Source organism: Taudactylus pleione, unplaced genomic scaffold (genome assembly GCF_031769625.1).
Source record: "Taudactylus pleione unplaced genomic scaffold, aTauple2 ptg000903l, whole genome shotgun sequence".
Classification (NCBI taxonomy): domain Eukaryota; kingdom Metazoa; phylum Chordata; class Amphibia; order Anura; family Myobatrachidae; genus Taudactylus; species Taudactylus pleione.
Genome location: NW_028285304.1, coordinates 1,278,479 through 1,298,277, shown reverse-complemented (window position 1 = coordinate 1,298,277; position 19,799 = coordinate 1,278,479). Strand labels below are relative to the sequence as shown.

General features: G+C 47.5%; 1 protein-coding gene across 1 annotated transcript; it reads right to left on the bottom strand.

The window, feature by feature from the left end:
- Positions 1-2,136: 2,136 nt before the first annotated feature.
- LOC148473968 (aldo-keto reductase family 1 member C1-like) lies at positions 2,137-14,480 on the bottom strand. The gene is made up of 9 exons (XM_088459294.1): positions 14,394-14,480; positions 12,879-13,046; positions 11,884-12,000; positions 10,099-10,176; positions 5,872-5,994; positions 5,580-5,689; positions 2,895-3,060; positions 2,599-2,681; positions 2,137-2,510 (listed from the first exon to the last, which is right to left on the bottom strand). Exons 1-9 carry the CDS (start codon positions 14,478-14,480, stop codon positions 2,468-2,470), a joined length of 975 nt encoding a protein of 324 aa, XP_088315420.1. The 3' UTR covers positions 2,137-2,467.
- Positions 14,481-19,799: the final 5,319 nt, after the last annotated feature.

The window sequence follows — 19,799 nt, the reverse complement described above, 5'->3', positions numbered from 1 at the left end:
AGGGTCTGCCCCGGTTACCGGGCTCCCACTCTGCTCTAACGGGGAGAGCAGAGGCGGGAGCCAGTACCAGTAATCAGCTGTGTGGTCTAAACAGACCGCAAGCTGATTGCTGTAAAAAAAAGAAAAAAAAAATGAATAATTTTTTTTTTACTTACCTGAATCCAGGGACCGGTGATCGGGGCTCCGGTGATGGCTCCTCTCCGGTCAGCTGGTCTCCCACAGTGCACTGCTGCCCGGTCATCAGGTGATCGGGCCCCAGTGCAGTATGGGAGATCACCTGATCGGGAAGCCCGGAGAAGATCACCGGAGGCCAGGAGGATGCAGGTAAGTGTAATGAAGGGAGGGGGGGGTCGCGTGGGGGGGAGGGGGGGGTCGCGGGGGGTCCACGATCGCGGGGGGCAGGGCTTAGCACCAGGGGCGGGGCTTAGCAGCGACGGTGGGTCGGCGCATGCGCGGGCTCTTAGTCGCGGTATTTTTTCCGAAAATACCGCGATTAGAGTGCGGATGGGATCCGCAGGGACAGAGTTTTATCGCAAGCTCTGTCCCTGCAAGGGATTTATAGTAAATCCCTGTGATATTGCCTGAATTCGCAATGCGAATTCACTCGGTAATATCATTCAATTTGCGGATTGTAGTAAATAGAGCCCAGTGTCTGTGTACTCCCTGCAAGTTACATCTAAGCAGTGGCTGTGGCTTCCCAGCATGTATGATTTACCTGCTAGTGACAACAGAGCAGTGCCTGCCTCACCTCAGCTGCTGTGTACTCCCTGCAATTTACATCTAAGCAGTGGCTGCCACTTCCCAGCGTGTGTGATTTACCTGCTAGTGACAACAGAGCAGTGCCTGCCTCACCTCAGCATCTGTGTACTCCCTGCAAGTTACATCTAAGCAGTGGCTGTGGCTTTCCAGCATGATATGTGTTTTACCTGCTAGTGACAACAGAGCAGTGGCTGCTACACCTCACTGTCTGTGTACTCCCTGCAAGTTACATCTAAGCAGTGGCTGCCACTTCCCAGCGTGTGTGATTTACCTGCTAGTGACATCAGAGCAGTGCCTGCCTCACCTCAGTGTCTGTGTACTCCCTGCAAGTTACATCTAAGCAGTGGCTGCCGCTTCCCAGCATGTATGATTTACCTGCTAGTGACAACAGAGCAGTGCCTAACTGAGGTCTCTGTGTGGATTCCCAGCAAGTACATTTTAGCAGTATCAGCTGCACTTTAGTACTGTGAACTTTCTGTTTATTCATTCCAGCACTCTCAGCAGCTTCTCTGTGTCTATGTGGCCAATCGGCTAATAACACCCAGCTGTCTGCACTGCAATTCAGTGTTATGTGCTCTATCTCCAATTTACAACTTCTCAGTTTCAGTACAAATTCATTGTCTGTATTTTCAAGCAAGCAATAAACTTTTACGGCTATTCCTGATATCCCTCAGTGCATGCCAGCTACTTAGGCTGCAACCAGCCAAGTGTATACCAGCTATTTAGGCTGCAGCTATCCAAGTGCCTACCAGTCCTCAAGACTGCAACTTGCCAAGTGCATACCAGCTATTAAGGCTGCAACTAGCCTAGTGCCTACCAGTCCTCAAGACTGCAACTTGCCAAGCACATTTCAACTCTTAAGGTCATTTCAACTAGGAGCCATCTTATCCTCACAATTCTTTATCAATTGACTTTTCAAGTATCTATTATAAATTGACTTTTGATTAATCAACTCACTACTTTATTGAGCTCCATATTCCTGGTAATGATTCTACTGTGAATCTCCCAGAGGTTCACAACACATATCAGATATTTTATATGTGTATGCTGACAATTCCTGACCCTACCTCAATCTACAGCCCTGCCATAATACAGACGGAGTCACTTTACTTTCTTGTCAGACATCTGTTTGAAGACGGTGGGAGGGGGGAGAGGAGCATCCAGAAGGTCCATCTTGTGTCTCATCACACAGGTAGCAGCGCCCAGGTAAATCCTTACATCCCCCATATTAATATATACAGTGCGTGACAAATAACAGCATGCCTTTATGTAGTTTTCACATGTTGTACCCAGAGGAAAATCCTGACACGGAAACAGTGTTATTTTGTAACCTTTTATTGCATTACATGAAACGCATCGTACTTGAACGTCTGCACAAATCCTACATCTAACATCTGATTGGGGGAAATATCTGATTGTAATGTTAGCATTGGGGAGGACGTATTATGTACATCTACATCGATATCGCCTTGCCCAAACAGAGTAACACATTTGTAACAATTAATTTGATTTGCGTAAGCATTGTAACACTCAAACCATCACTTGTTCCTGTTACCGCCCAATGCACCCAGAGCAGGTGATCTTCAGTCTTAGGTGAGGATACGTAGAACTCACAATGGGGGGGTGATCCTGTTGTCCGCTGGATTTATGGGGTAACTGATTTCCCGGATTAAGGTGCCGTGGAGCCAGGATGGGAGTCCGCACCCCCCTAATACTCATCATCGAATGGATAATTGGTGTGTTCCTTCCATCTGAGGGGTAAAAGATTAGTTGACTATTGTTGTGATGTATTTATTAAAAGACATACATGTATGTTATTTACTAATGGGGCAGACTTACTCGATAAGACCAAAGTAACGCAGATTCTTGTTAACTCCATCCAGGCTTTTCATGTCTTCTGCACTCAGTTCAAAATCGCAGACCTGGAAGAAATCGATAAAATTAAATGTTGTCAGCTACAAACGTAATCCGCCTACATCCATGTTGATAAGGTGACTGACAATGGCCGCCACTCGTGCGCTCTTAAGAAGGAGGGAGGGGAGAGAAGAAATCAAATATTTAACAGACCTTTAAAATTTAACCTATTTCAATGGGTTCGTTCCATTGTGCGCTCGGCACTAGCCCGTTTCTGTCACCTGGAAGTTCTGCTTGATCCTGGCTGGGCTGAAGCTCTTGGCGAGGATGACAATTCCTCTCTGCAGCAGATAACGCATCGCTACCTGCGCCGGGCTGCGCTTGTGCTTCTTGGCCACTGCGTTTAGGACGGGGTCTTCCAGCACTTGAGGAGAGTTTTGATTAACCCTGTTAGACAGTAGGTGAGAGAGGGGAGTTTTAGGTTGAGGGTAAATCCCATTTGCCTACATAGGATAAGGTTGATTATGCAGTAATTAATGAGTAGCGTCATTGTATTAAATGAATACACGGCCTATGGGACTAGCGTTGCCGTGTGGTACTAGCACATCTGTCCTCGGGTCAGTGCAATATTTCTTGCTTTCTGTAGCAGTGACACCTACAGGCTACAACACGTCTCTGCACTTGGATAATAGATGTTCTGCAGCAAAGGACAACAATTTTTCCTTGTTTTCCCTGTAGTTCAATTATCTTTCACAGGTTGAAACTAATTAAGATTTTTTTTTAAATATTCTTTTACACTTCCCCTATATGACATATGGTAGGATGGAGGGCTCCCTTTTAATTTAACTTCATCCTGTGTAAATCGTAGGTGAAAATTAAAAATTAAAATGAAACAACTTAATTATATTTATACCTACAGGGAACGAAGAGGACGGGAACCAAGGGGTAGGTGAGTATGTTTTTTTTCTTTTTACAGGTACCGATGTGGATTCTACTGGAAAAGGGGACAGACTGGCTCTAGGGACAAGGTAAGTATGTAGCGTGAGCGCAGGTGAGTGTGAGTGAATGAGTGAGTGTATGTGTAATAAAAGTTTAAAACCTTCGGGGTGTGTGTCCTGTGTTTTTTTAATATTTCTTTTGCAGGTGAAGTAGAAGTACCAGCGGGTCCTTAATGCCCTGCATGCTGGTACTTGTGGTTCTCCAAGTACCAGCATGTGGGGGAAGCTTACTGGGACCACTAGTTCTCCTGCAAAGGTAATTATTACTTTATCTATTTTTTGCACAATCAACCCGGCACCCACCACCCATGGGTGCCGGGGATAGCACCGGGCTATCAGCCCGGGCCTGGGGTTCCCTGGATAGTGGGGATCTCCGGCCTGGGCTGACTAGCGTGGGAAATACTTTGGCCGGGGGACCATGTGACCGGGTCCCACAGCTGCAGCATTTCACCCCTGCTAGAAAGTTCAGTGCTGGTTGTGGCTGATACGGGGGGGACCCCTACTCATTATGTCCCTCGTAATTCCACAACCAGGACCGGGGCACCCCTCTGTCTTTTTCCCCCAGAATTTTCATAACTGAGATCGGCTCAAAAAAGGCTGGTGCTGGTTGTGCTTTTAGGGGGGACCCCACGTTATTTTTTTGTCATTCAAGGGTGCAGAACCTTTGCAGAACCTTTTTAAGTGTGGCTGCCATAGCGGAGTCTAGCAGATTGGGAACATTGTGTCCAAGTTCTTATCGAAGGTCCCATTTGATGCCAGTAAATTCCTACAACAGTTAGTTTGACAACAGCAACACCTTCTGTAAATAGTAAGTCATTATTTAGAAATGTGTATGTACATGGCAGCTTCATAGTCCAGTTGGGCGCTTCCCATGCAAAGCAGGTGTGGAAGATAGGATCTCATCCAATATTTTACACCTTCTAATTGCTCCCTGTAATAATAGGCTTCAAATACACAAAAACGTTACATCTAAGTTTACATGAATAAAAGGAGCAGTTGCAGGTCAGACTTTGCACCATGTGTATTTTAAATATATCTGCTAACCCCATAATACTAGGAGCACACTAAGGGCCTGATTCAGGAAGGAACGCACGCTAGCAGATGCACGCCACCCAGCCGCTGCGAGAATATGCTAATTAATGCATACGCATAGAGACCGCAGCATATAATGCAGATGCCCAGCCCCATATTAAGCCGCCCATCTCCCTTTACTCACAGCCTGATCAGCACGCAAGATAGCGTAAACATCGGTAACATCGGGAACCATCGACCACATTTGCATAATAATGGTTGACCAGACCTCGTGCAGGATCTTGGCAACTTCCTGTGTGCATGGAGTCTCATCACTGCGTCCGTCGCCACACTGGCTTAATTATGGATGCCCCTAAAACGACGTCCCAACGCACCGGCACGCCTGTGTTCGCCCGACCACCCCCCGTCACCACCCACAAACGGCACTTCCTCTCAATCAATATCGGAAGGGGTCTGCGTTCATGTTGCATGTAGTCTGCGTACGCTTACCCGATCGCACTGGCTAGTTAGCGCATGTGCAGTGCAATGTATACGCAGTATGGAAACATCGGCCAAGTGCGTGCGTTCTCTCCTGTGCGTTCCTTGCTGAATCAGGCCCTAAATCTCCAGGGGTAGGCTGAAGGACTGTGAAGTGGGTCTGTTCCTTGAAATAGAAAAGGCAAATAGTACGCCCACTTGCATGCACAACGGAAGCCCTACCGAGGGTCACTTACTAACTATGCTCAAAGGCGATGTGCAACTTGCACTAAAGGCATCACAACCAATCAGAAATTTGCTTTCATTGTCTAATTTGCAATAGAGAGACAAATGCTCATTGTTGATTGGTTGCTTTCAGCAGCCAATTGGGACCTTTATTTTTATACTGAGGTGTGCAGCAGCCTCACAACTAGGAGGTGGTTCTAGTATGATGAGAATGAAATCACAGTGTTCCCTTACCAGCCCTCTACTCTGCTGGATCCCAGCACACTGTATCCCACCAGCACGATGTCTTTGGACTTGCAGAACTCCAGCATCTTTCCCTGATTCAGGAATATGTGACATTCCACCTGTGGAGGGACAAGGATCACCCCATTATGTACGGGAATGCTCCCAAGTTTTTTCTTTTAAAACCAAATTACAAAACAAAAAGGTGACCATGTGACTGTATAGGGATGGATGAGACCTGTAATATTTATACACGCCCAGGTCTCAGGGTTCTATCCTTGTACTAAGGACATGTGACATTTACCTGGTTACAGACCGGTTTGTACTTCAACCCCGGCATGTTGAGGATCAGTTCCAGTTGTCTGCGGTTAAAATTGGAGACCCCGATGGATCGGACCAACCCGGCGTCCTTGCAGGCCTCCATAGCCTAAGGAGCAGAAAGATTTCTTCCTTTACTATTGTTAATCAATTAGTCAGGTTCATAAATGATGCTAGCAAGCAGTGGTGCATTGCCCATTAGGCCTGTGTGACGCCTGCCTAGGGGGCGCCACTTGCTGGGGTCAGCACTCATAAGCTTGTTTTGTACCTGACAATCTGAAATTTTCCAGCAGCTACAAAATACGACCACTGTAAGTCACTTATCTGGACAAACGTCTATGAACGGCGGCCGCTCACTTTTATCAACACAGCTGCAATGAAACATTCTGCAGCAAGAAGGTAAGCAGGTGTAATTCACTCTACTTTTCCCTGCGGTGAGAATATTACAGGATAGGTTCTCGGTGTGACGATTTCCCCTGGTTTGTGGTACAGTGTCTGGTGGCCGTAGGACGTCCTATCACTCCGTGGTAGAGAGGGAAGCTGAGGGATGATCCCCTTGTTGCAGAAACCTGTAGATTCTGTAAGGATCGTAATAGCAAAGCTGCACTCAGGCATATACTGTGGTGAGTAGTGCACTCAGGCATATACTGTGGTGAGTAGTGCACTCAGGCATATGCTGTGGTGAGTAGTGCACTCAGGCATATACTGTGGTGAGTAGTGCACTCAGGCATATACTGTGGTGAGTAGTGCACTCAGGCATATACTGTGGTGAGTAGTGCACTCAGGCATATACTGTGGTGAGTAGTGCACTCAGGCATATGCTGTGGTGTGTAGTGCACTCAGGCATATACTGTGGTGAGTAGTGCACTCAGGCATATGCTGTGGTGAGTAGTGCACTCAGGCATATACTGTGGTGAGTAGTGCACTCAGGCATATACTGTGGTGAGTAGTGCACTCAGGCATATGCTGTGGTGTGTAGTGCACTCAGGCATATACTGTGGTGAGTAGTGCACTCAGGCATATGCTGTGGTGAGTAGTGCACTCAGGCAGCTTTGCAATTGTGATCCTTTGCAGATATGGTAATGTACAGGAGGCATCACGCCGCCTGTGCATTACTTAACCGAGCTGCGTTATTCAACGCAGCATCGGTTAATCTGTGTACCATCGGCCGGCTGCGGTGACCCATAGGGTCCCGCAGCCAGCTGCCGCAGTTAAGTTTAGAGGAAGAGGCCAGGAAATCTCCGTCACCCGACAGAGATCCTGGCCTCTTCCCTCCCCACCTCCCAACGGTGGTGACACGCCTGCGTTTCAGGTACCGGAGGCTGTCGCCGCCCCCTCTCCGCCCCCAAACGGCAGCAGACTGTCAATCACTGACAGTTTGCAAGCGGACTCGCAGGCCCATAATACACATGCGCAGAACGTGTCTGGCGTCTGCGCAGATTCCCAAACATCGGAAATCTGCGTTCATCAGTGCACTAGCGTGTAACGCTGATTCAGGCCCTGAGACAACATTCTTTGAAAACAGAGCTGTTTACTTACTATAGCTGCGTAGATTCATATCAATTGGAAAAGAAAAGTGTGGAACACACAGGTAGCTGCATGAGAGCCGGACAATTCAATACAATAATAAATATTATTTGTAACAAGATAATTGCACAAAGAAACAATGTAAATACAATGGATATAGCCACTGCCAGGCACCACACAATTCTCAAAGCTACAGTATTATAGGATATGGGTTAGTGACATAAATCAGATTATATCCAGATATAAGCAACACTACAGTGAATGTGTGCACACTACTGTGTATTTCCCTGTGAATTAAGATAAACCGCAAATAGAAGAATGGTGAATGAGGAAAGCACCTGTAGGCCGGATCTATCGACCCCATCTCTGCTACGCTGCAGTAATGTAATTTTCCAGAAATAACAATGGTTACGGCAGAAGTACCGATATACACTTTTGCAAAGTGACAGGTTTAAATGGCGGGAAGCAGTGTGTGCGGCAGAGAAGTAGAAGTACACTTTGCCACTGCAACACTTTAATACACAACAGACAAATTTAACAGGGCACTTCCAGGCCACTTGGATAACACGGGCTTTGCCGGGCTGAACAAATGTAGTTGAAGGGCGAGGCCAAGGTAAACTTTTCAGAATAAACCTATGCAGCATTTTACATAACATAAAAACAGGGAAAGTGCCACAGACAGCACCTTTACCTAATGCAATAACAACACTAATAGCCACAGACAGCACCTTTACCTAATGCAATAACAACACTAATAGCCACAGCGGGCACAATTACACATTTACTGGGATGCAGTCGGGATGCCGACGGTCTAAATGACTGTCTAATCCCGGCAAGTGTCTAATGACCGGCGTCCAAATCCTGACGCCTGTCATTAGACCTATGCCGGGAGCCTGACACCCGGCTTACCGATCGGACAGCCACGCGGGGGGGGGGGGGGAGGGTTAGGTTAGGGGCTCCCGGGGGGGACTTAGGGTTAGGCACTCCCCCGGGAGGTTAGGGTTAGGCTAGGGGCAGGGAGGGTTGTGGTTAGGCACCCCCTGCGGGGAGGTTAGTGTTAGCCACCCCCCCCGGGAGACTTAGGGTTAGGCTGCGGGGAAGGGGGGGGTGGGTTTAGGCACTTAAAAGGGGGTTAGGGTTAGGCACCCCTAAGGGAGGGTTAGGGTTAGGCACTTGGGGGGGAGGTTAGGGTTAGGGGGGGAAGTTAGGTTAGTAAATAGAAAAAATACGTACCTGTCGGGATCTTCACTGCCGGGCTTCTGCTGTCGGGATTTGAACCCGGCGGTAAATCATACTGATCCCCATTAGCTTTAGTGAGTAAATGCAGTAATGAACTCTTTTACCTTTCAATTTATAAACACAGCAGAGGAAATTCTGTCACCAACAATTAAGCTGTTTTAAATGAGCATATACAATGAGCATATACTTTAACACTATGTGGACCAGTACAAGTTTACTCCTAACTCTTTCTCTTTTAGGAGGGCTAACCTAAAATAAACGCACCACCAAATATACTAAACGCACCAGAGAGATCTAGTAACCAGAGGCGTCACCGGGTCTGCTGATACCCGGTGCGTACTCTGACTGTCCCAGTGTTCTTGCGTGCCGGATGCGCGTCCGTGTCCGAAAAGAGGCATGGCCCAAAGTAAAGGGGCTGCGCTGCCCCCGGAGACTGCACTGTCGGCTCCTCTTCTATGATAGAAGCCGGGTGCTGCCGGAGATTGTCGCACTGCAGCACCTGGCTCATTTTGGTGTCACCCCTCTCCGGGATTGACACCCGGGTGCGGCCCGCAACCCCTCATGACGCCACAACTTACTGACCACATAACCAAAAAATAAGGAGGGAGCACAGGACACAACACTGTCCCATGTCCACTGTACCGTCCACCATCTTAAGTGGAATGTGGATAGGTACAATATGCGCCAGTGAGCCCAAAATGATTTACAGCCCAGATTTATGCTCTATACACAGTAGACTAGTCCAAAGCTAGTCACACCCTCAGTGGGCTCGGCAAGCCCACAATCTTTTCTGGCCATGCTCACTATTCCCAAATGGGCCCACTGGTCAGATAAGGGAAGTGTCCCCTCTTTTACACAAGGGTGTACAGAAATTTTCTACCCAAGTAGAACTTGGTTTCCCTCATAGTTGGCATAGGTTAGGCCTTGTCCTGGGCTTTTACTGAGTCATCCTGAGAATGGGCTTATTATTGTTATTAATAATAAAAAAATCTATTTTGTACATCAGTAATGTTTCACTCACCAGGGTGTTTAGGAAATATATACGTGCCTCAAACCCATTAAATGAGGCCGTCTAGCCAAAGGCGGAGAGGACCAAATCAGGCTGCACTACCATGCAGGACCAGTAGGTGATTATAGACATTGCAACAATATATGTAGATTATGCTAAAATGTAATTTAACAAGAAAAAAAAGTGCAGCTAAAAAAGTGCTAAAGAGAATTCCGTGTTGGTCCCTGTCATCGCAACGTCCCTTTAATATATATCACTGTCATAGAGGAGACCCTGAGAGTACCGCGTCTCCTATTTCTCCCAAGAATGTTGGACCAGATTGATACATTTATGAATTTTTATTCCTTGATTATATTTATAACCTGTGCAAATGTTCCAAACCCGGGTAAGTGACATTTGGTGACCTTATCACCCGAGTGACCAGCTCTCATACCGTACCTTCCAAGTATCCCGCAGATCTGTGTTGTGATAGATACATTTGCCGTTGTCATCCTTGGGAAAGGGATCATCGCCGGGCTGCATCGGGACAGGAGACACAACACTCAGTCATGCTCAGAACGACTCTACAGCGCACCACTAACAATCACAGGCTGCCATTATATAATATACTGGTAATCCTACTAAATAAAGCACCACCCAGTATGTACCAATGTCTTTCTCAAAGGGAAACAAACACATTATTGCACTTTATGGCTATTAAAAATGTCATGTGGCCAATTTCAATACAATAGCCCTGCACGCAATCCCATCTGTATACGGATCTAGCGAGTTTTGGTAAATTGCGCATAGGTCGGGATTTCCATATGCAACTTAGAGCAATCATGGGCGTTTCAGCGCCTTACAGACCACAGTCGGATCTCCATCTGTGAATGAATGGGCGTTACAGGGCAGCAATGAGACGTAGGCCCGTAGGATAAATGTTCTGAGGGCGGCATTTCCAGGCTGTTTAGAGGTGAGCGTACGTAGAGAACTGGCACCAAGAATACGGCTGGTGCAAATTCACAAAACAAGGATGACGGTGGATCTCACAAGTGGCGGGCTGTGTTTTGGTTTTGGCCAAACCACCCTCAAGTGTTTTGGTTATTTTCTGTTTTAGTTTGAATTGTTTTTAAAATTAATAAAAACAGCTAAAATCATGTAATTTGGAAATGTTTACATGCAATCCAAAACCCTTACAGCAGACCCGAGCACGGAACCCCAAAGTGATTCCAAGCTGGAACTCAGGACATCATTCAGAGCCGGACGCTATTTGCGCTCGCTCGTTCAGAAAAAGGGGCTGGCTATTTAAATTGAGCATTCGCTCTTTGCGGTCTGTTGACGCCTCTATGTCTGAGCGAGCGAACGAAACATGCACTCGCTATTTTGTAAAGACGCCCCCTTGCCGTTCGCAACATACGTCATCTCCGCTATTTATTAGATTAATCGAGTACATCGAAAGGCGTCTGAACTGCTCGCAGTGCTTGTGGTAGGTTTTACTAAAGACAACCAAGTGACGCGGTTGATGACACACCTTTACTAATTATGCACACCCTTAAAACGCCCGTTTTGACCATTTGGCACGCCTGCGTTCCACTCCCCGTTTTCAAGCACCTTCCCCTTTTACCACCCACAAACGCCTCATTCTGTCACTCAAATTAGCAGGCCCTCGCTGTTTTGCGAGCGCACGATTTCCGACCGCAATGTCTGGTTGGTGCATGCGCATTACGACCCATACACATGCGCAGATGTGCGAACATCGCTCGGAGCGAACGAGCGGCCGCTTCCGAGCGGCTCTGAATCAGGCCCTCAATTCGACTTGGAAGTCGGAACCTCAAAGTTAGGTGTGTTCCGTTTTCAGGAAAACTGAACCGCACATCGCTAATGGCAACAACATATAAACTAAGATGTGCTGTATCCAATAGCACCCAGATATAAGCTATGTGCTGTATTCCATAGCAACCAGATGTAAGATGAGATGTGCTGTTACCCATAGCAACCATATATAAACTGAGGTGAGCTGCATTACATAGCAACCAGATATAAGCTGAGGTGTTCTGTTACCCATAGCAACCAGATATAAATTGAGATGTGCTGTAACCCATAGCAACCAGATATAAGCTGAGGTGAGCTGCATTACATAGCAAGTTAGCAACCAGATATAAGCTGTGGTGTGCTGTTACCCATAGCAACCAGATATAAACTGAGATGTGCTGTAACCCATAGTAACCATATATATGAACAAACCTTAAACTCCACAGGTGTGTGAATGACGAAGAGATTGATGTAATCCAGACCAACATCCTTCAGAGTTTTCTCAAGAGCTGGACGGACCCTGACTGGGCTGTGATTAGAATTCCAAAGCTGCCAAAACAAATTGAAATACACATGTAGGACACTGTTATTATTTTGTGAATTTAACCAATATTTCAGAGAACGCATTAGACATAATTTATTCACTGAATAAATAATTTCTTTTTTATTTAATGATTGATTCATTGTTATCTATCTGGAAAGCCAGTCCAGGCAAATCATACTCCTGCAGAGACTGGCCCAGACAAATGATAATCTAGTTCTTACCGCCATTATCTCTAGGGCAGGTCAGCATTTCTCCATTGTCCTGTTTACCCTTTTTTCTTGTTAAACGGCATCAATAAGTGTTTTTATTTATCACTTGAGAACAAAATCATCCTTATTACCACAGATTGCTAAGTATGTCCCAGTGTTTGTGTGTTTCTGTATGTGTGTCCATGTGTGTGCGTGCATGCACATGTTTCTGTGTATACATGCATGAGTGTGCCTGTGCATGTCCTTGTGTGCACATATTTCTGTCTGTGTATGTGTACATTTACGTGTCTCTGTGTGCATACATGTTTCTGTGTGCATGCATGTGCATGTTTCTGTGCAGGTGATGTTTCTGTGTGCACACATGTTTCTGTGTGTCTGAATAAATAAATACAGTTTTATTTCAATACTAAGGGGCCTATTTACTAAGCAGTTTTAGGAGACAGAGTGAAAAGTGATAAGGTGCCAGCCAATCAGCTCCCAACTGTCATTTTTCAAACACAGCCTGTGAGATGACAGTTGGGAGCTGATTGGCTGACACCTTATCACTTGTCACTCTGTCTCCTAACACTGCTTAGTAAATAGGCCCCTAAAATGCTCCAGGTGTGTCAGGAGCGGGATGGATAGAGGATCAGGTGACCGGGCCATTACATTATATCACACACGTGTCCAGTTACCTTCCCAGTATAGAAAATGTCCTCTCTCTTCACCGTCCCATCGGCAATCTTCTCTTTAATGGCCTTGCCAACCTCTACCTCATTGCCGTATATAAACGCGCAGTCTATGTGACGGTATCCCACTTCGATGGCGACCTTTACGCTGGCGCCAGCCTCTTCCTTGGTATACTGCAAGAAATGAGACAAATCGCGTTCAGTGTTACAGTTCTCTAATGGCCTCAGAAAATCCTCAGAAAACTACTATATACACCCTGTATTTTACCATATGTCCTATTTATCTATTGGGTAAAGCAGCAGATTTTGGAGATATCTGCTGCTGTCCCTCCCTCCAGGGCCGTATCTATACTGGGTGCAGGGTGTGCGGTGCACACAGGCCCCTGGGTCCAGGGGAGGGGCGCAACCCACACCCTGCACCCATATTATCTAATAGTTACCTCACCGAGGTCCCGCGTCGGGTGTCTCAGCCCTGCACAAAACACCGGAAAACGGCTGCCGCTGCCTTTTTTTGACAGCTTTCCGCATATGCGCAGTGAGGAAATCGCCTGGAAAATGGCGCAGTAGACTCTGGACACAGACTATTGTCCAGAGTCTACTGATGCTGTGATCGCCAGTTAGAATGCACACGGGCCCTCTCCTCTTAATATGCCCCTGCCTCGCTCTATGATCGCAAAAGCAGCTCCCACACAGGGGCGTTTCCAGATAGGAGGGGGCCCGTCTGCAGTCTCCAACACGGGCCCCCTCCTCTCCGCCCGGCGGCCTGCAGCGCACTGAGCTTAGGGGTTCCGTGTTATATCGACTCGAGTCCCAGTTCGGAATCGCTTTGGGGTTCTTAGTGGAACAGAGTACCAGGTTGTTTCTGCTGTCAGTTTAGAACTCTGGTATGGGATCGCATGTAAACACGTCCAATTTATATGATTTTTGCTGCTTTTAATCTATTTTTTTTATCGATTTTAAAGGAATCCAAAATCGAAACCTGATAATGAATTAGAACGAAAACCAAAATACATGGGTCCGTGCCCATTTCTATATACCCAATTTATCTGCATAATGCCGTAATCGCAATGCGATCGCTGCGCACGCACAGTGCAGCTTATATACACATGCGCAATGGCAAACAATGGCTCAATCTACATAAAAATCACAAATGGCGTTCATCTCTGAATCCGTCCCTATGTTCCTGCTGTATTAATAACCTTAATAACATTCATTTCCAGTCATTTTCAGGCTATTTTGACCACCTCACAGATCACAATATTGATTACACAAACACGCGGCAGTTTATAAAAGAATATAGCACATCTGGAAATCATATTGGCACAGCAGTGGCAGGCAGGATGGCACTCAATATAAACTATACCATGCTATAGAATGTTTTCTTATATTTCCATCGTTTACATATTTTTAATGTACTAAATATAACACGGTCTGAAAACCTTTGTGGTAAAATGTATAGGATATCTCACCACAGCCAAACAGCTATAAAGTCAGTACCCCCTCACCCGTCCAGACACCCACCGTCTCTGGGGCGTACGTGCCAAAGCCGATCACTGGTATCTTATGCCCATCATTCAGCACAGCGCAGGAATCTTTCTTAAGTGCCATCTCTCAGAGATTTAGTGAACACTCTCCAACCAGCAACGTCATTACATTCTGTATATAAAGCTCCAAGCAGCCAACCACAGCCTAGAGAGTGAGGGAGAGGGAGCGACTTCAGTACATACAATGTTTAATATCTGGATGTTACTGTAATTACCGCACCCAGAAAACAACAGTTTGCAAAGTCACTGCGAGCACATGTACTAACTGGATTCAGTGCATAGTTCTGTACTTTATAACAATACATGTTTACCTGTGGATTATGGACACGGAGACCTGAATTCACCTCTCTCCATGTGCTATCGGTCTGGCAGGGATCAGCTTTTGCTGAATGGAGCTTTTGTGATGCCGCAAAGTAGGTAAATAGAAAAGTAGAAAAAAATACTTTATAGCACAGATAACATTAAATCTGGACCACGACATTATAGGGGCCAGGGTTCTGAAATTTAGGAATTTATGTTATACTCACTCTCAGTGCTTAAAGTGCTCCTAGGGAAGTGGTGGAACTCAAACCCTCGGCACTTTTTCCATAAAGGGACAAGCAAAAATGGGACATGGTCACACAATAGTATTCCAAAATCACATTATGCCACACCAAGCTTGCCTACCCTCCCGATTTGGCCGGGAGCCTCCCGATTTTCGGGTGCCGCTCCCGGCCCCCCGGAAAGGCAGGCAAGCCTCCCGGAAGTCTCCGACCCTCCCCACCTCCCCCCCTGAAAAAAACAGAAATACCCGCAGCGGGGGGCCCGGTGACGTGATTCGCGCAGCATCGCGTCATCGTGGCCCCGCCCCCTGCTTCACAATTCCCGAAAATCACGGCATTGTGAAGAGGGGGCAGAGTCACGATGACGCGATCGTGCGGCCCTGCCCCCGGCTCCGCCCCCAGTGTGACACAAAATGGTCGCCCCGGCTCCGCCCCCAATGGCCGGCCCCGTCCCCCGCTATTAGCCGACAATCAGCTCCCTCCCAGAAGGCTGGAGCTGATTGTCGGCAAGTATGCGCCACACTGAATCTTATTCACATTACACTGCACATAGTGCCCCTGATTTACATTACACCACATAGCAGTGTTCATGTTATGATATACAGCAGTGCCCCTTTTACACAATGCCCACAGTAGTAGTGCCCCTTATACACATAATGCCCACAGTAGTAGTGCCTCTTATACAATGCCCACAGCAGTAGTGTCCTTTACACATAATGCCCACAGCAGTAGTGCCCCTTATGCAGTGCCCCCAGTAGTGGTGCCCCTTATGCATACATGCCTACTCTCCCGGGAATCGAAGGAGGCTCCCGATTTTTCGGGTAACCCCCCGTACCCCCGGAAGAGTAGACATATCTCCCGTATCCTGCCCACTTACTAGGGGCAGGGCCTCGTGAAAACAGGGTGGAGCCATGCAGCAACCCCTGTTTATGTCAATATAGGGGGCGTGCCCAGCACTCTCCGAGATGCTGGGCAGCCACAGGCTTTCCCTACACTGGTAAACAGATGCGTGGGCATGCGCTCGGCATCTGTACACCTTTTGCACACCCGCTGCTCTGCTATGTGCTCTCCCCAACTCCCCCCCCCACCGCGGGACACTGCGGCCCGTGGGTGGGACAGCGGGACAGTCCCAGAAAAATGGGACTATCCCGCTGAATGGGGGACAGTTGGGAGGTATGCCCTAGTACATCAGCATTGTTTTTACAGCACCCATAAGCCAAAAGTTTGTTATTGAGAAATTCAGAAAAAAAATGTAGTAATGTAGTAAAGTGAGGTAAATTGTGCTCCTGTCATCCTTAGGGTCAGTTATGTGGTGTTGGACAGGTTTGTGCTTCTATTTGTCCATATATTTATATGACATTGACCATAAATAATATGATATGCTGCTGGACCACCAACCTGAGGCACCCCTGCAAGTGTCCCGGGCACCCCAGGGTGCCACGGCGCACAGTTTGGGAACCACTGATATAGACTCACATAATCATTTTGCAAGGACACTTTAATAAGTAGTAGGTACAAGCAGAACCGGAACTAGACTTTTTGGTGCCCCCCTCATTTTACAAAGGGACATAATGCACCCGTAAAAGGGCCATGGCTTCATGGGGAAGGGCCAGGGAAGAGATAGGAGAGGCCAGGAGATGCTGGGGATGAAATAAGAGGGAGCTACAAGCAAGAATGATAATAAACAGAAATGTGACAGGCCCAAACAGCGCCCCCTGACCTGTGGTGCCCTGTGCGATGGCACCAGCCGCACTACCCTAGCTACGGCCCTGGGTACAAGTTGACTGTTTGCTTTGTGTAATGCAGTGGAAATGTCATTTTATGAATGAAAACATGTTTTTTTTTTTTAGAGATGTGCAGGCTCGTTTCAGTTCGGATTTTCCGGCCAGAAATCGGGTCTCAGAAAGAAGGAAAACATCATCTTTCATGGACAAACATACATGAAATATGATGTTTTCCCATGAAAGGTGTCGTTTTGCCTCTTTCTGAGATCCGATTTTTGGCTGGAAAATCTTAACCAAGCCTGCACATCTCTAGTTTTTTTTGTTTTTTTTCTCCAGATGCTCACCAAATGTCTGTGCACATGGAGGTGTATGCGGTGTCTGGGACAATAGTTGCTTTTCCATGTGTGCCTCTGACCCCTTTCCCATGTGTGCCTCTGACCCCTTTCCCATGTGTGCCTCTGACCCCTTTCCCATGTGTGCCTCTGACCCCCTTCCCATGTGTGCCTCTGGCCCCCTTCCCATGTGTGCCTCTGACCCTCTTTCCTTGTGTGCCTCTGACCCCCTTCCCTTGTGTGCCTCTGACCCCCTTCCCATGTGTGCCTCTGACCCCCTTCCCATGTGTGCCTCTGACCCCTTCCCATGTGTGCCTCTGGCCCCCTTCCCATGTGTGCCTCTGACCCCCTTCCCATGTCTGCTTCTGACCCCCTTCCCATGTGTGCCTCTGACCCCCTTTCCATGTGTGCCTCTGACCACCTTCCCTTGTGTGCCTCTTACCCCTTCCCATGTGTGCCTCTGACCCCCTTCCCATGTGTGCCTCTGACGCCCTTCCCATGTGTGCCTCTGACCCCCTTCCCATGTGTGCCTCTGACCCCCTTCCCATGTGTGCCTCTGACCGCCTTCCCATGTGTGCCTCTGACCCCCTTCCCATGTATGCCTCTGACCCCTTTCCCATGTGTGCCTCTGGCCCCCTTCCCATGTGTGCCTCTGACCCCTTTCCCATGTGTGCCTCTGACCCCCTTCCCATGTGTGCCTCTGACCCCTTTCCCATGTGTGCCTCTCCCCCCCTTCCCATGTGTGCCTCTGACCTCCTTCCCATGTGTGCCTCTGACCTCCTTCCCATGTGTGCCTCTGACCACCTTCCCATGTGTACTTCTAGACGCTTTCCCATGTGTGCCTCTAAGGGGTTCTCTTTTTTTATGTGCCTCAGACCTCCAAAGTCTTAATCCACCTGTGGGCAGCTGCAGGCCCCAGGACAGTTATAAAGGAATCTAAGGGGTAGTCCATAACGCAGTGTAGTGGTGAATGGAGTTCACATCTTTAAGTTTTAACGAACAATCTGATGGCATGTAAAGAGCATATAAGACATGTGGTGAGGTCTGAAGGGCATTCATTAGGTCCGATGTGCATGCAAAGGGCATATAAGACCAATGTGGTGAGGTCTGATGGCATGTGGTGAGGTCTGAGGTAATGTAAGGGGCATTTGTTAGGTCTGATGGCATGTGGTGAGGTCTGAGGTAATGTAAGGTGCATTTGTTAGGTCTGATGGCATGTGCTGAGGTCTGGGGGGAATCACATTCATGTTACAGTCATACAGTAACTCTTGCACATTTCAGGTCTTTGACTTCCAGGTAAACAATGAAGAAATGAGAACTTTGGATAAGCTCAACAAAAATATGCGCTATGTACATACTCTCCATTGTATCTCAGCTGTACGTTTTGGGGAGCAGCATTTTTATCAGCAATTGACTCCCCAGTTAGATCACTATACTGGTTCCATGATTGAATTAAATGATCGTAGCTGTGAGGTTCAATTAGACAATTAGGCCATACATATCACCAGGAAGGTTCAGGGCCCTGGCTGTCTGGCCTGCTACATCCCTACATGTCTAACCCATATATAATGGGACATTCCAGTGATGCCTCAGTGACGTCTGGTTTCCCATGGAATGCAGTCACATGACTATTGGTACAGCCCCTATCAGGGCGACCTCACTGTGTACAGGCGACAGGACCTGATTCAGCAAGGATCGCAATTCTGCTTATACGCACGCAACGCTGCTGGTAATATCAGCGGTGATATTTAAATGTTTTTGCATTCACATTGCGATCGCAGCCTGACATAAGGACGCCCACTTCCCCTTACATCTGTACACTAGGGGAACATAACGAAACCATCAGTAACATCGGATCCATATGCACACGGGCACAAGCCCTGACCTTACTCAGACATTGCTACCAGCCACGCACACTATCAGTGCTATGGCTGCTTATGGTCACACAGTGGATAATTTATGCACACCCCTGCAACGGCGTTGAAACGCACTGGGACGCCTGCATTCGCCCGACTTCTCCCCCCATCACCACCCACAAACGGCACTTCCTGTCAAGCACTCTGCTCTGGGTCTGAGTAGCCTCTGCAATCGCAGTTCCCATTGCTATTGGTAGTTCGCTCGCGCTCTCTGCGATACATTCGCAGAGCACAGACATTGACTGATTGCGGGCGTATAAGAGACTGTGTTCCTTGCTGAATCAGGCCCTGTCACACTTATTTCTGGCTTCTCTGGGTATGACAATAATAGCTGTGATATAACAGCGTCTATCTGTGTGGATGCTGCACAAGGATTAATGTGACCTCTCCGGATGCCGCTAATCCTCAATAGCATGGGCACAGAGAGACACTGCAGGACTTGCTGTACACAAGAGCTTACACCCTGACAGCAGACGGGAGCACACATCCATCTGGGAATGCAGAAGGCATCAGGGTTGGCAGAGCAGATCCTGGTCACTGTGCCTTTGGTTACTGATCACTGTGTGCTGTATATTCTGTAGATGGCAGGAGCAGCACAAGTTCCCAATTCCTGATGAATAATAAGGGGATGAGGCCACAGGGCTTCTGTGCCGGACTAAAGGCCTGAGAGATGTGGGAGCTGATGGGCTTACGCTGTGAGGACAGATAGCTGCAGAAGCTCTAGCCCATTATCCTGATCTAGTAACCATAATATAAACATTACCACAATATATTATGTTTAATGAAGAAAAAATATCGACCATGTTTAGGGACCACAAGGGCGTGCTACTTGTTGGTTTCCTCACCTAGGGCTCTATTTATTAACATTA

Excerpts from the sequence above, each read along its gene's own strand:
- LOC148473968 (XM_088459294.1), bottom strand. The coding sequence starts at position 14,480 with ATGGCACTTAAGAAAGATTCCTGCGCTGTGCTGAATGATGGGCATAAG. Across the intron at positions 13,047-14,393 it reads GCACGTACGCCCCAGAGACG|TATACCAAGGAAGAGGCTGG; the intron begins GTGGGTGTCTGG and ends CATTTCTTGCAG. Across the intron at positions 12,001-12,878 it reads ACATTTTCTATACTGGGAAG|CTTTGGAATTCTAATCACAG; the intron begins GTAACTGGACAC and ends TTGTTTTGGCAG.